Source organism: Acanthopagrus latus, chromosome 15 (assembly GCF_904848185.1).
Source record: "Acanthopagrus latus isolate v.2019 chromosome 15, fAcaLat1.1, whole genome shotgun sequence".
Classification (NCBI taxonomy): Eukaryota; Metazoa; Chordata; class Actinopteri; order Spariformes; family Sparidae; genus Acanthopagrus; species Acanthopagrus latus.
The window spans coordinates 8697040-8711598 of NC_051053.1; the positions used below are offsets into that span (position 1 = coordinate 8697040).

A 14559-nucleotide genomic window follows, 5' to 3' on the forward strand; every position below is an offset into this window, starting at 1 on the left:
TTTCATAAAAGCTACAGCTCTGTCTAAGAAGCGAAGACAATCAGAATTGAAGAAACTGCAAACAAACTGTTTGCCAACAACACCTTTATGAAGTGTCTCCAAAACTTGGGTGGAAGATTGCTCTCTGCCCGGAATAGACCCCATTTTTGTTTTGGTGCCAGCTGGGATAAAGGGACTGATCCATGAATATTTTCTCCCTTTCCGTAGCATTGCTTGATGGGCTGTATTCGGTATTTTTGTTACTTTCTCAGGAAATACTACATAGATACTGATAAAAATAACAGCTGATTTAGGTGGCTGATGCCAATCTAAATTTAAATCTGGATGTAGCAGATTTACTCTTAAATATGTTTACTCTAACATACTGGATGAGCCTTGATTGAATTAAAACCAGTCACTGGTAGAAAATATAGCAGTACATTATATTTCATCATAATATGTAATAATAAATGTATGTTTTCTATTAAAATCTTCAATCTGCAAAGCAACTGTAGCGCAGTAAAAAGTGTATTTGCCCAGATGGAGTGAAGGTAAGTGGCAAAATAAACTATGAAACTGAGTACAGTACTTGTGTAAAAGTAACTAATAAATAGACAATGCATATATTACACAGTCTATTTTATCATCTCTTCTGCTTTAATTTTTGATCTGATGTTGTTTAAACCTGTTTATGAAAACCTAAGCAGGTGCTGGGGCTACAAATTAGCCCCCAGCTGAACCCTCTCTGTACATGACATCTGTTGCAGATCCCCTTTCGATGTATGTTCATCTGTATCCACGTTAAAAAAACAGAAGGTGCACTTTTTTAATACTGGCATTTCAAATGCTGGGAATCTTGTGTATCAGTGGGAGGTACAGTACTGTATGTGGGAGTGCTTGCTCATCTGATCAAAGGCACTGAAGATGGAGGGTGTTTTGGGAGATTACTTTGCCTTTAAGGCAAATTTCTGATCTGTGGTTTTGGGCCATGTTAAAAAAATTGACTTGACTATGTTCCTAATTTTCTTTTATGTATAGCCTGGGAGAGTGCTAATCAATCTATGTTTTTCATCAGATAGCAAGCCAAATGATCTACTACTAGCCTCTATTTCATACATGTATTATTAACATTGATCACACCAGTAGCAGATCAGACCTTCTTGAAAAGTAAAATAAGGGGCTGCAAAGACTGGTGCAACGTGATATTTCTCTTAGATGCACAGTGTGCGACATGTCAGCATTTCATCTAGGACACAAACAAGTCGACATCGTTAGTCACCGGGAGCAATGACATATCTATAATTAACCGAGAGCAGGGGTGACTTGTTACATTCTCGTGTCTATTCTTAATTCAACTCGATGTGAGGACAAGGTTGTCGCCCAGCGAAGTTGCCGCGGCGATACACACTCGCGGACCCTGTCAGCATATAAACAGCCTGTGGACTCCGTCTGTGGGCTATCAAGAACTACTGTTGCAAAGCACATCGCTGGATGAGTGCTCATATGAGATTGCACTCTGTTAAAACCTGAGAGACTGAACTGCTTGTGAGGAGGAGCGATTCCTCAAACTCAGCAGAAATGAGTCTAAAAGGCCACCGCTGGTATTTAAGGGAAAAGTTTATGTGTGACAAGTTGAGGGATAAGCAGGAACTTACTTTATGGTCATGGAGGGGGGAAATCTGAGGGTAAATCCCATTACTTTTTTAAATGACTGATGAGAATGAAGTATGAAATGAGATTACACAATTGTGAGAATATATCAAATCAAGCATAACATCTGATTCATTTCACAGGTATGGGAATTTACTGCGGGCCTTGTTACGCACCATTACATCAAATAGTCAGGTTTTAATGCATCTTTGGGTTATCAAGGTTAATTTCCAATTAGTAAGGTTACCCTTACGCCCGCACATTGTCACACTGGCAATATATCCACGCACTCGGTCATCGTGCGATGATATTAGTTATTACCCTCCTCTGAACCTGGTGAGGAGCAAATGAATGAATAAATGAGTGAATGGATCAATGAATGATTCATATTTCCTATTACGTACAGTCTGTTCAGAAGTTGGCTAAGCCTCTTTAATAGCTGGCGTCTCTGTCATGCAGGGGGGGGGGGGGGTTGCACCGCTTTCCTCGACGTAGGCGTCTCCCACGGGAAAAGCAAATGAGAGTGAAGTCACAAAAATAGCATCGTTTTTGTTACAGTGCCTGGAGACACAAATAACATTTCAGTCGGTTACTTAAACACCTGCAAATTAGCATTTTCAGAACACATGGCAAAAGGTGTCAAGTAAAGGTGTCAGGTGCACGCAGGCAGCTCAAGCCACGTTAACGACTGTTAACATTAACTCCGAGCAGCATTTCCGTCAAACTTCCTTGTATTCTGTAAATACAAGGTTAAGCTATCAGCATAAATCATGTTCAGGGATGGTGGAGCTGAAGATCAATCCAGTGTTCATTATTGGGTTCTCTTTGAAATGCAAATTCCTGCCGCTTAAAACATTCCCTGGGCTTAAAAATGTACAGCACATATGACATTTGGTAGCTTCTGTTATCCAGAGCTCCTTATTCAAAAGCCGTGAGTGAGAGCATTGTTGGTGCGACACTCTTTGACCTGCCGAGAAAAAAAAAAGAAAGAGATATAGGCTCGATAAAGCTGTCTGTTCTCACACAGACACGTTTACAGTGATAACGGCGACTAAGTTGTCACCCAGAAATCACTCGGCATTTCACTTCATTACTTTGTTCTAGACAGGAGTGACAGAACGGGGATTTATTTTCCGGATTTTTGCTGCGGCCTCATTTTAAAGCACTTCTTTCCATAATATAGAAAATATGGAGAAATGGAAGGTCAGACGGTTATGTCATTCTGACATAAACCTATTAGCTGCTTTGCTTAAATACTTTGCTCAAATTTGATTCACTTTACAAGAGGAAAAAAGCCTTTAGGATGAGGACTAAGTGGTGCAGATATACAGTATAAAGTAGATGCTGCTTTTTATGGCTTGCGAGATGCATCTCTGCGGCAGCCATCTCGCTTCAGTGTTCTGACCCGCTCAACGAGTAGAAAATGCCAGACTCTTATACTGCTTTTGGATGTTCTAATGAAAGAAGTGCCAAAATCATGAAACAGGGGATGACATTTCACAGCTACGAAGTTATTTTACAATATTTCACTTGGTTGAACGTACTGAATTTGATATATTGCAATAAGCAATCCTTAGTTTAAGCTCACATGAGGTTAAGTGACTGTTCTGACTCCAAGTTAAACTCATTTATGTCAGGCAGGGAAAAAAACAATGATAATTTTTAATGAGGTGATACTAACAATATGTCTAAGAAAAACAAATAAATACAACAACCCTGATCGATCGTCACTTGCAGTATTACATACATGACATACAATATATAATATATATATATATATATATATATATATATATATATATATATATATATATATATATATATATATATATATATAATATATATATATATATATATATATATATATATATATATATAATATAATATATATATATATATATATATATATATATATATATATGCAACATTACAGTGCAGGACCACAGTAAACAACTGTAGAACTGTTCGTATTTTACAGTGAGGTAGCATGTTAGCTTTAAGTTTACATGTAGGTCCCTGTGCAGTGGTAGTGAAGTATCAGTAGAGATGCAATGAATAGATTATTACAGAAATAATCACATATTGTGATATAGCAAAAGATTATAATATAGTCAGAACAAATCAATACTTTTCATGATTGAATGTAATAATGTAATATAGTAAAAAACAGTGTGAGTGGACCCGGGGATGGCAGACCGTCGATGGTGAGTAGACGTCTCAGTGTCCAGTGTTCAGTCGTGTGTTGATAAGCCGCAGACAGCTCTGGACAGAAGCTATTTCTTCCGTCTGGATGTGAGCGTCTATATAGTCAAACACATCCCTCTTGATAGTAAAGGGACGAACGGGTTGTGACTCATGTTTGTGGGGTCACCGATGAAGCCGCAGGGCATTATACATTTACATGAGATTGGAGGGCCAAATTTATTCATCTCTCTCATAAAAACAAGCAGCCCCGAGTCATTCCCTGGTGCTTTTATTTTCACTTATGCTAAACTGTAAGATTGGTTCATCGCCGTTGCACTTCAACACTGCACAGCCATGCTGACGCACTGGAAATGAGTACTTGTTTGGTCATAATGTGTGACCTGAAAAAGTCCCCTTAAGTCCATTACTCTTAATCCAAAACCCACATTTTCCGTACGTATTTCTTCCATAGGGCTACATTTTCTCGCAGGTTTTTTGGAAACAAAGCCGATAAAAAAGATTACAAAAAATGCAGCACAGCTTGACAGAGCTACCAGCTGCTGCATATATGCTGTAAAAAAATGAGCTTACAACCTAATTACGTAGGGTACATTCATCCTATATATTATTCTAGAGAACTGTAACTGTTTCTATCCAAGTATTTTAGTATGACAAGAATGAATCATGAATGTATCAAAAATACATGTCTGGCATATGTAACATACCAAACAGCTTGAAAATAATAAAGTAAGTTATGATTAACTTTAAGTCTGGGAGGGATTTTTTGTATTTTTGAATGCAACCTGTAACCACCACAAACGACTGACAAATGATATGCTCCTTGACCTGGAGAGAAGCAATCAATTAGTTAGCTAAACATGCTAACGATTGCTACTCAAGCTTGAGCAGATAAATGTTGTTAAATCCAGTCCTCACACTTCTGCTCTGGTTTTGTTTTGCAAAGGCAACAAAAAAAGAGGGCGCCGTCCTCCAAACCCAATAAATGTCAAGTAGCCCAACATGTGGAGAAGCCTGATAGACATGCCGCGCATGTCTCAATCGGAGACAATTTGCATTCCAGTCATAATTCCCTTCCACCTGAATCCACCTACGTAGCGACAGAAAAGTCAAACAAATGCACGCACCAAGCTGACTAAACTCGTGCGACTGTCTCATCAACATATTTACTCTCTATCACAGTGGGGTGTTTTTTAATCTGCGGTGGAGGATTTACCACATACTATAGCTCTTGCAGGGGAGTGCAGCTATCACAACACCATCCGACATGTCTCTCACTTTTGAGCGGCTCGCCTGGCCTTATCAAGCACACAGGCAATTAATTCACACTTCTGGTGTCACTGCTGTTGTCAGAGACAGAGAGTGGCCACAATAGCAAAATACACGAGGCTGTTGTCTACACTGCCAGAGCACATCACGCATGGCGAGAAACCCAGAAAAGGGTGTCGGAAGCCACATCTAAGTGCACTGAAAAGAAATCTGAGAAGGAAAAGAAAACTCCTCAGTGTGTGTGTGTGTGTGTGTGTGTGTGTGTGTGTGTGTGTGTGTGTGGTACTGCTGTCTCCCTTAGAATGAAATAAATATTTCTTGATGTGGACAAGGGTCAGCGCTCGAGCTGAATGTAGAAAGTGCTCGCAAGGTCGCCTTCTCGTTCTCGACTAGCGCTGGCGGTGAACATGGACACGGCGACGGTTCAAGCAGCTTATACGGATCTTTCATTTCATTAATCACATCCTGAATAATTCACATCACTCAAAAATTCCTATTGCAGCCGACTCCATTCTCCCTCGTAGTGAAACCTATTAGCCAAAGAGGCTCAGCATATATTAACAAACATAATTTGTTGGCTGGCTCTTGGTGATACTATAGTGGAGGTCACAGTACAGTAGTTTTTTAAGCTTTTTTTTTCTTTTTACAGCTCTTATGTGTGTGTGTGTGTGTGTGTGTGTGTGTGTGTGTGTGTGTGTGTGTGTGTGTGTGTGTGTGTGTGTGTGTGATTGTGTATAAATCACAATTGCACACAGGAGCTGGGAGAAAAAAACAAAAACTGTCAGCTAAAAAAGAACGGCAAAAAAATTTCCAAGCTTACCTTTCTCACAAAAAGTTCCAGTAAAGTGAAGCGGGCAGTGACAGGAAGGCTGAGCTCTGCCAGGCGGCTGATGACACGTCCCTCCGTTGCGGCAGAGACCGTCGCGGCAAAGTTGAGGTTCACGCGGAGGTTGTTTTGGTGCTTGCGTGGAAGCTTCCGCCGCCGCAGCCATCGTTACGTTCACTCTGTCAGAGGTGGTTGATTGAATTGTCAAACTTGAGGAAGTTGCTGTCGAAGCTTCCACGGCATACAATGTGTGTCTGTAAAAATTGGACAAAAGTTGGAGCCGTCTGAGTGGACAAAAATCCAATTAGACGTTGTTATTAGTTGCTTTTAGGGTCTGTTGTGCAGCGAATCTGCCTGCCTTAATTGTGAGGTAAATGCAGTCATTCACCAGGCAGACAGACTAAAATCCAAGAGAGAAAGGGAAACTGAAGCGCTGCTTATTAAGATAAGTGGTCAGATTTCCTCCACTGCATCGGATAAAGAAAAATGTGACCAGTGGCGCTTGTTAAAACCGTTTGATCCAACTTTAACGATATAAACACACTTTTGTTAACGTGTTTGAGTGATTTTCCTTCGGGGACTTTTTGTTGCTCGAGCCTGGAAACCGACCAACTAAAACAAACCCTGATTCATGAGCGAGAAACAAAACATGCCGGGTGAAAATTAAATCAAATAGAGGAGTTCATGATGAGGCAATTGATTTCTGAATCCAGAGAGTTTACCTGCACTGTTCTACGTTGCTGCTGGCGATGGCGTCGGATGTGTAAAAGCTCCTCAGTTTATTCATTTCAATTATTTCAATGCAGCCAGTGTAGTTGTGGAAAGGCTTCGCTCTCTACAGGCAGAAAAAAACAAAAACAATGTTCATTTGGACAATTCACATCTTTTTATAGTTTATATATGCAGTTTTAATGATATAGTGTGTTATATACATGATGCTTTTAAAGAATGCATCTCGTTTAGGATCTCATGCTGGTTGAGAAATCCAACAGCGCTGTCAGAGCCTCACCTGATTGGGTAGATATTGTTGTGGCAGACCGCCTGTAAAGATGTGGTTCGTTTTCTGGATCATGTGTCCCAACCAATAATTACTGGCTGTGCTTCTGATTTTCTCGTGACCAGAGAGAGTGAGCTCTGCTTCACAGGGGGTCAAGCGTTGCCTATAAAAAAGAAAGTATGAGCCGCTATTAATTTCACATCAGCACATGTGTTTTTCTCTCATTGGATGATTTCAATGACGAAAGTCTCCAAAATGTAAATGCATTCTTTCAAATTAAAATGGAAATATCTTTCAAGGCCTTGATAAGAAAAATCGCTCATCCCCTTTTTAAAATACAAGGTTTGGCTGACACTAACATGACAAGAGTTCTTCTGCATGTGGTTAATAATAAAGAGACATGTTTTCTACGGCTTCATAATAAAAAGGATTTTCACAGTATTAGGGGATAATATGAACATATATGCCTTCAATTATAACATTCTGTTGTCGCACTCGAGCTTTGCAATGTAGAAAACGAAGATCCAAAAACTGAGGTAATTGACGTGCAATTGTTCTGTTTACTCTGTTGATACATTCCTTTATCACAATCCTGTTCCGAGGTGCGACAGCTGAACCCCATTGTGTTTTCTCTAGGTGTCTTACTATTTTGGACCCACCCCACAGCAATTCATAGATTTCTAAAAACCAATTCTCCACTTTGAGACAACGGGGGAAAGCAGATAATTACCTAAGTGCAGATTCTGGACTAACCATCTGCAGCTCGAGGGTACTCGGGCCACAGATGCACATTCTCCTCTCCGGTGTCTCCCGATACCCCTTGTTCCCCGAGTGGAAGTTAGGAGGCCCGCGAAGCAATCTAGTCTGATTTGTTAAGCCTGTGCTTTGCAGGCTGTTGCATATGCCGGCTAAACACTCGGGGCACTAACTCCGAGCTGCATAAGTCCTTCCTCTAGAGCCGGCGTGGAGAAGCGGTTAATTTAGAAGCAGTCTGCCAGAGCGGCCTGGCCAGCAGCCAGAGGGCACTGTGCTCACTGTCCTTGAGAAGTCAGCCCCACTGGGTTTCTATTTAACATATTGAAAAGCGTCTTTGACGGGAAGATATATTAAAAGTCTATAATGAGTTAGGCAGCGACGTTGAGGATGGCCGTGGCGTTGTAGCTCTGGGTCAAACCAGACAAAGATGGACGGACTCGGCCATCAGACAATTACAAAGAATTTGCTTTGTGACACCAGGAACCATTTTTCCATACTCCCAACCCTCTAGTTATGACAGCTCTCTTTCTCGCAAATGTCTCCAAGGGGTTGGTACAGAACATTATGATTGATTCATACGGCTGTTGTATTTTTCTTGCAGGGGAAAAAAAAAAAAAAAAACACACACACACAGACACACACACAAAAAAGGGGTGGAGCCTTGTATCCCTTAAACCTGATAGGCTTTTCTGGATGCTTTTGCATATTTAGGCCAGTGCAGTTTTCTGCCAAGAAACATGAGGCAACCTTCACACTCGGCTTTGCTTCGACAGGATATAATTTGCTCACCTTTGGCACAGCGTGCTCATAATGACCTTCACTGCTTTATCTTCTCTCTGTTTATGAATTTCATCATCAGAAAACCTTGATTCAGTTCTTTCTCTCAATCTCAGCATCTCAGTGTTTACCAAAAAAAAAAAGAAAAAAGATCAGTGCAGAAAATCATTATCCCTGCCCAAACAGAACTTCTGCTAAAAGTGATGAAATGGCCTCTTTGCACTTAAGGAGAGACCATCGGGACTTTATTTAACATTCAAAAGTAAACTGATTTGATACGAGTTGAACATTACCCGCTTTGTTTCAGCTTCCAGCTCATACATAATAAACTTTGGGTTTCGAAAACGAAACCACAATCTTTCTCATGTCAGGGTATAATGGAGAGGGCTGGCAGCGAGATTGCACATGGGCTTAGGAACAATATAACTAAAGGGGCCACTGCCTCACTTTAAATCATTTAAACATTGATTTTGTGCTCGGCTCCTGCTTGTTAATCTTTTCGTAATGAAAAACTGCAAATGAAGACTTTAGAACAGCCAATAAAACATGGTCAGTGATCACTAATGCATTTTAATAGGCACATTCTGACGTTTGTTTTAGTTCTTTAAATTGTAAGCCCTTTTGCCCATTCGCAATAAAATCTGAATTCTCAGTCTGGTGATTCCTGCCAATTAAACATCTTCCCCTGGTATTAGTTACAGTCCTTCTCTGAAGAGAAAGACTGCCACACTTGAAATGAGTGGATAACCACGGATCAAGTTAATACCACCTGAGGTGCTAACACTATTTGAGCAAAATTTGTATATTACTAAGTAGCTTATCCTGAACGCGCCTTCATTTTTTTTCTCTTAACAGAAAATACAAAAAAATATGATCGCATGAAACAGACACATACCACGCTGCAGCTAGGCTTGACATCTTTGTTCATACATCCGGCAAATTAAAAGCTGGAAAAATGAAATTCTAACTACTCACTTTTTTTAACATGTTTTTTCTCACATATGAACTGACCACAACACACAGTGTCGCGGAAAGAACAAAAAAGAACACACCTGATATTAACAATGTGAACCTCGCCGTCATCGACATGAACCACAGTGCCGATCCGTCTCACATCTTCCTCTTCATTGCAGCAAAAGGCGTACTGAAACATTTGAGAGAGAGTCTAAAGTTAACTTAGTCCTTGTAGAAGGCAGCTAATAAGGCTTATAAGCCATTACAAGATGCTTTCTAACATTATTATGTGTTACGACTTTATAAGTGTTATTAACAGCATCATAAACATGTTTAGTGTCAGATTATAAGACACATGCAAGCACTTCATACATTTTTTACAATTTATTTAGGTTAATACATTTTATTTTTATTCATTTATCTTTATTATGCACTTATCAAGAGTTATTGTAAAGATTTTTTTTTTAGGTTTCGCCTTATTGGTTGGTAGACCAGAAGATAGAGAGGAGAGAGGGCAGGGTAGTACATATGTACAATAAGTACATAATAATAGGATTTATTAACTCTAACATGACATCGTCCTCGATTTAGATTTGGTCGCTGCAAAGAAGCATAGTTGCCTGGTAATAAGAGCATAATTGCTGCTAATTGACACGTAATGGCTGCTAATTGACACGTAATGGCTGTTAAGTGCAGAGCAAATGTACATTTTTTATGAAGCTAGAAACATGCTGGGTAAAAGTTTAACAATGACACAATAAGTAAGTTAATTAAACTCAATTATTGTGTCTATTATGCTTTTATAAACAATCATAAGAAACTCATAAGACTTTATTTACATTCTATAGCAGCCTATAAACTGCTGCTTATAAATGTCTTATAATTTATCAATAAATTGTTAAAGATGCTATTAACACATAACACATAATAATGTCATATGAGGACATTAACTATGAATTCATGCTTATTACAAGAATCTTTGTATAAAGCATCACATATTATTCTGTGGAATGAGAAAAATGAATGCAGTGATTTAATGATGAGCATAATAATCACGCAGGATAAATAATAGTCTTTACCTGCAAGCGTCCCTCCCTGATGTAGAGTTTCATGAAGAAGAAATCGCCGTTGGCAGGCCCTTGGTCCACGTAGAGCAAAGTTCCCTGAGCCGCTCGAGTCTGAAATCTCACAGTGATGTTGTTGAGCGCGTCAAGGTCGATACCCTCAAACTCCAGGTACGAATCCCCAAAGTAGTGAGTGTAGCTTGAATCTGGCAAAATCACAAAATACAGAAGGCAGACATGGTGAGGTGGTGGGGTAAACAAAAGAAAGGATGGACTGCAGTTTATGCATCTTTACTGAAAATTTTACTGAGATACTCTATTGATCCCTGACAGAGGCATTCAACAATTCACTCATTTCATCCCCTGGGAGGTCAGAGCGCAGGGTGAGACAGAGAACGGCAGCCTCAGAATTATTTAAGATACAGAGTCTGGGTGAAGGAGACCTCGGCAGGGCAGAAGCTTGTTGTCGCCGAGGCTCGAACATGAACTTTCTGGCTTATGCGGTCGCACACACGCTGCTGTGTGTTGCTGCAGAAAAATGCAAATACATCCATCAAATAAATGGATGGAATATAGCTTTTAAAGAATAGTTCAGGCAATCTGTTGTGGGAAGTAGAGGCAGAGAGTAGATAATTATTCTTTTGAAAGCAGAAGAAAAGGTATGCAGGGCTCCGGGTAACATCACAGCCTTTTTCTCCCACTGTACAGGCATACTGTAAATAGTCTTATTTGCCAAAAAGCTGCGAAGCATGCAAATGGCACTATATTAGCCGAGAGAGGAGCCTTGGCTGCAATGAACGTATTCGCACAAGTTTATTACATGCCTCATTTTATAGTGGAATAACTTGGCTTATATCATCCATGAGAATGGGCAATTACTGGATATTTCAGTAAAAGTTCCACTGCCCGCGAGCTTATTGAGGGTAGTGACGCAGACAAACTTAAAAGACTGACTCAGACTGCAATTGGATGGAAGCATTATCGGCGCTCATGCTCAATATATTTCTCATTTGAAGGAAGCAGTGCAATTTGTTGCCGAAAAGTCGGACCGGAGAGGCTCTTAAAACGAGAAGCGTGGCTGGATGCACCTGTCTCATGCTCTGTCTGTTCATAAAAAAAAAAAAAAAGAAAGAAAAAAAAAATCATTACACTAGAGAAATCAGCAGTGCTCCTTTAAAGTTGTTGCCGTGATTAATCGTGCAGCTGCAAAGTGAGACCTTTATCAATATTTGTTACACGTCAGCTGCTAATAGGCCGGGCCCCCTTTGATCTGACAGCGGGGGCCCCTCAGGGCAGTTGGCAAACAAGCTAACCTAAATACTCACATTTCTCTGGGGAGCTATATGACCAACACCCCCAGGAAAATCCCCCTAACACAAAAAAATAAATAAATAAAAAAGTGAGAATTATCGAGAGCAGTCCTACTGTGATCTGGGAATTAATGAGGATGAATGCAAACAGCAACAATGCTACGCTGTCTTGCGCTTCACTCCTGACAATGGGGTTTGCCAATGCTGATGATGGAAAATTACCCCTCAGAGACAAAGCTATTCATTAATTTTAAAGCCTTGTTTAGCCTGTTGTAGTCTTTGATGCAGTTTGAGGCTGCTGCCAGGAGGCAGCATCACACCTCATTAGCAGTTAGCTTCAGTCCTCTCCTTCAAAGGTCTCCTGTTTTAACCATTACCTGACGTTCTCACACCAGATTAACCTTCCAAGTAACTAGTCGGGCGGAATCTAAATTGCAAATGTGCACGATTTAAACTTTCACTTTCAATATCTTGTTATGCACAGAATGAGTATTTTCATTGTAGCAGGAAAAAGAGGGCTGAAATACTGCTGAGAAGGGGTTTTGTCACTACTGTACTCTGTTCAAAAAGCTTTTCTGCTTTCAGTAGTGGGGGGGGGAAGTCAGTCTCAGAGGGAATATTCCTTGACATAAATCTTTCAGATCAGATTTAATTAGGGCCGGTCTTAATACATGTCCATAAAAGAGGTGAGAAAATTGAAATGAGTCATTTAATGTAACTTAGGAATGAATGCGGCGGCGCAGACTGCTTGCAGATGTCAGTCGGGTTAAAGCACGAGTTACTCCAGCAGAAAAAATAAATTTGGAGAAACACGTTGGGATCAATTAACACGAGGACAGACTTTGGACGGGGGGGGGGGGATGTAATTGATATGGACGTAATGTCCCATTTATTTTTAAAAAGCCGGGATGTGACTCCTGTTTGGTCCCTGATTTATTGGGGGAGGTAATAGACTGACTGATTGAACTTGTCACAGGACAGAGATAAAATACTGCTGAGGATCATTCCTGGACCCCTTGCAATTTCAGAGCCCTGAGGGAAGGCAAAAGGTCATTCTGTACTTCTACTGGCAGAAAAATGTCTTACATTCAAGATATGCAATGTAGGAAGATTTAGCTGAATACTATTATCCTGCTGGGACACACATAGGAACGAAATCCTAAATATAATATGTCTATTTTGTTTTTTCAAAACCCTGTCTAATTATATCTGCATCTGGTTTTAAAAATAACTGACGAAATCACTGCGCTGTCAGTTACCGTACAGGATCACTCGGGCCACAAACTGCAGCTCAAACGACACATTTAGACACTGCTTTCTTCTTCATCTCTCCTCATGAATATTCATAACTGTGCACATAAAGCACATGTCATTATGACTCACTGGCAAAGTTGTGTCACTGAATATATCAGAATGGTTATGGGCACATTAATCAGCCACTGCCAACTCAATTATAAACAAACTACGATAAAAACATGCTAACACCAACGAGCTCTGCGCACGAACGCGTGCACGTGAATCTGAAAAAAATCTGAAGGTTAGCGAGGTGACTGCCCCCCGGGGACTGGCGGTGCATGTTTGAAAAGGACCCTCCGGGCTAACCTCTTACTCATCACGTTGATTTTTCGAGGAGCTTAAGTAATTTCCGTTTCTGCCGCGGAAGATAACGGCTTCACCTGCTCCGGTGTGATCACTCCCAGGAAAGTCAACCAAAGCGTGGCTTAGCCGCGGTAAGCCTCCCTCCACCTGCAGTGTCCTCTCCCAGATTCTCATCAGCTCTCACATTGTGGAGCTAAAATTACTGTGGAGCTCAGCATCGCGCGTACAGTGATGGAGGGGAAAAGGAGACCCGGGAGACAAAAAAAAAAACAAAGAAAAAAAGTTTTTGTTGTCACTGGTTTGCTTCTGAAACTCAACTGATTTCCCTTTTTTATAAGATACAGAAACAAATTTCCATGTAATTTTGTTGTTAACAGGAAATGTCATCCTCTAATGTGAGTGTGCTGTATAAACTACCCTCTCTATGTTTAAATTCCCATTGACTTGCCATGTTTCAAAGGTTGTGGAGCAGTCTTAGGTTTAAAGGAGCCCTGTCTGAGTCTATTTCAAGCAGCACCAAGGGCACTGCATGCGTTTAGATGGTGACCTAGTTAGATGAAGTCATGAGTTTCTGGGCCCCCTCGCTTTTAAACTTATTTACTTTGATTATGCACTTACATGTAAGAGAGTAAAGGGATGTTTCGGTGTGCGGCTGCTCGGGTTTGTTTCTCTTTACCACCACCTTGTGTGTAAGTTTAACCCTCTCTGAGCTGGTGCGGTGGGAGCGCATTGGATGAGAGGCTGGATCAGGTGCAACCGGGGAGGACTCCATTACGTTTGTCACGGAGTGATTTTCAGAGTGTCGCACAGAATTGGCTCAAGCTCGTCTGTGTTCAATAGGTCTGTTTTACAGCTCTGTGAGCAGTTTCAAAGGTAGACAGACCTCATCTGTCAAGGACAGAACAATCTGCCCAGCGCTCCCAATTCCTCCTCTCACACAGATGACTGAATCCAATACCAATAATGTGCAACATATTGTGTTCTGTGTCTATCATTTGAGTGCTAAAGGATATAGAACCAAATAATGATTGGACTTATCACTCTTAGAAATTATTTTCCTGAAATAGAAATGGAAAAATGCACCTTAGTGGCCAATACAAAACTAGCCTTTAACAGGATTTTTTCCCCACCGCAAACTGTGACATTCACTCAATCAAACCTAATATATCATTTCCT

At 40.5% G+C, this 14559-nt stretch overlaps 1 protein-coding gene across 2 annotated transcripts in view; it reads right to left on the reverse strand.

Annotated features, from left to right (window-relative positions):
- Window positions 1-14559, reverse strand: part of eys (eyes shut homolog) — a 295658-nt gene that overhangs the window by 57619 nt on the left and 223480 nt on the right. Inside the window, exons 38-42 of one of the 2 annotated variants that reach the window (XM_037124906.1) lie at window positions 10490-10680; window positions 9509-9600; window positions 6936-7086; window positions 6649-6761; window positions 5921-6180 (exon numbers count right to left, since the gene is read on the reverse strand). In XM_037124906.1, coding sequence (XP_036980801.1) covers window positions 5921-6180; window positions 6649-6761; window positions 6936-7086; window positions 9509-9600; window positions 10490-10680 — 807 coding nt within the window. The remainder of the gene's footprint in view (window positions 1-5920; window positions 6181-6648; window positions 6762-6935; window positions 7087-9508; window positions 9601-10489; window positions 10681-14559) is intronic. The other variant, XM_037124907.1, reaches the window with a different exon arrangement.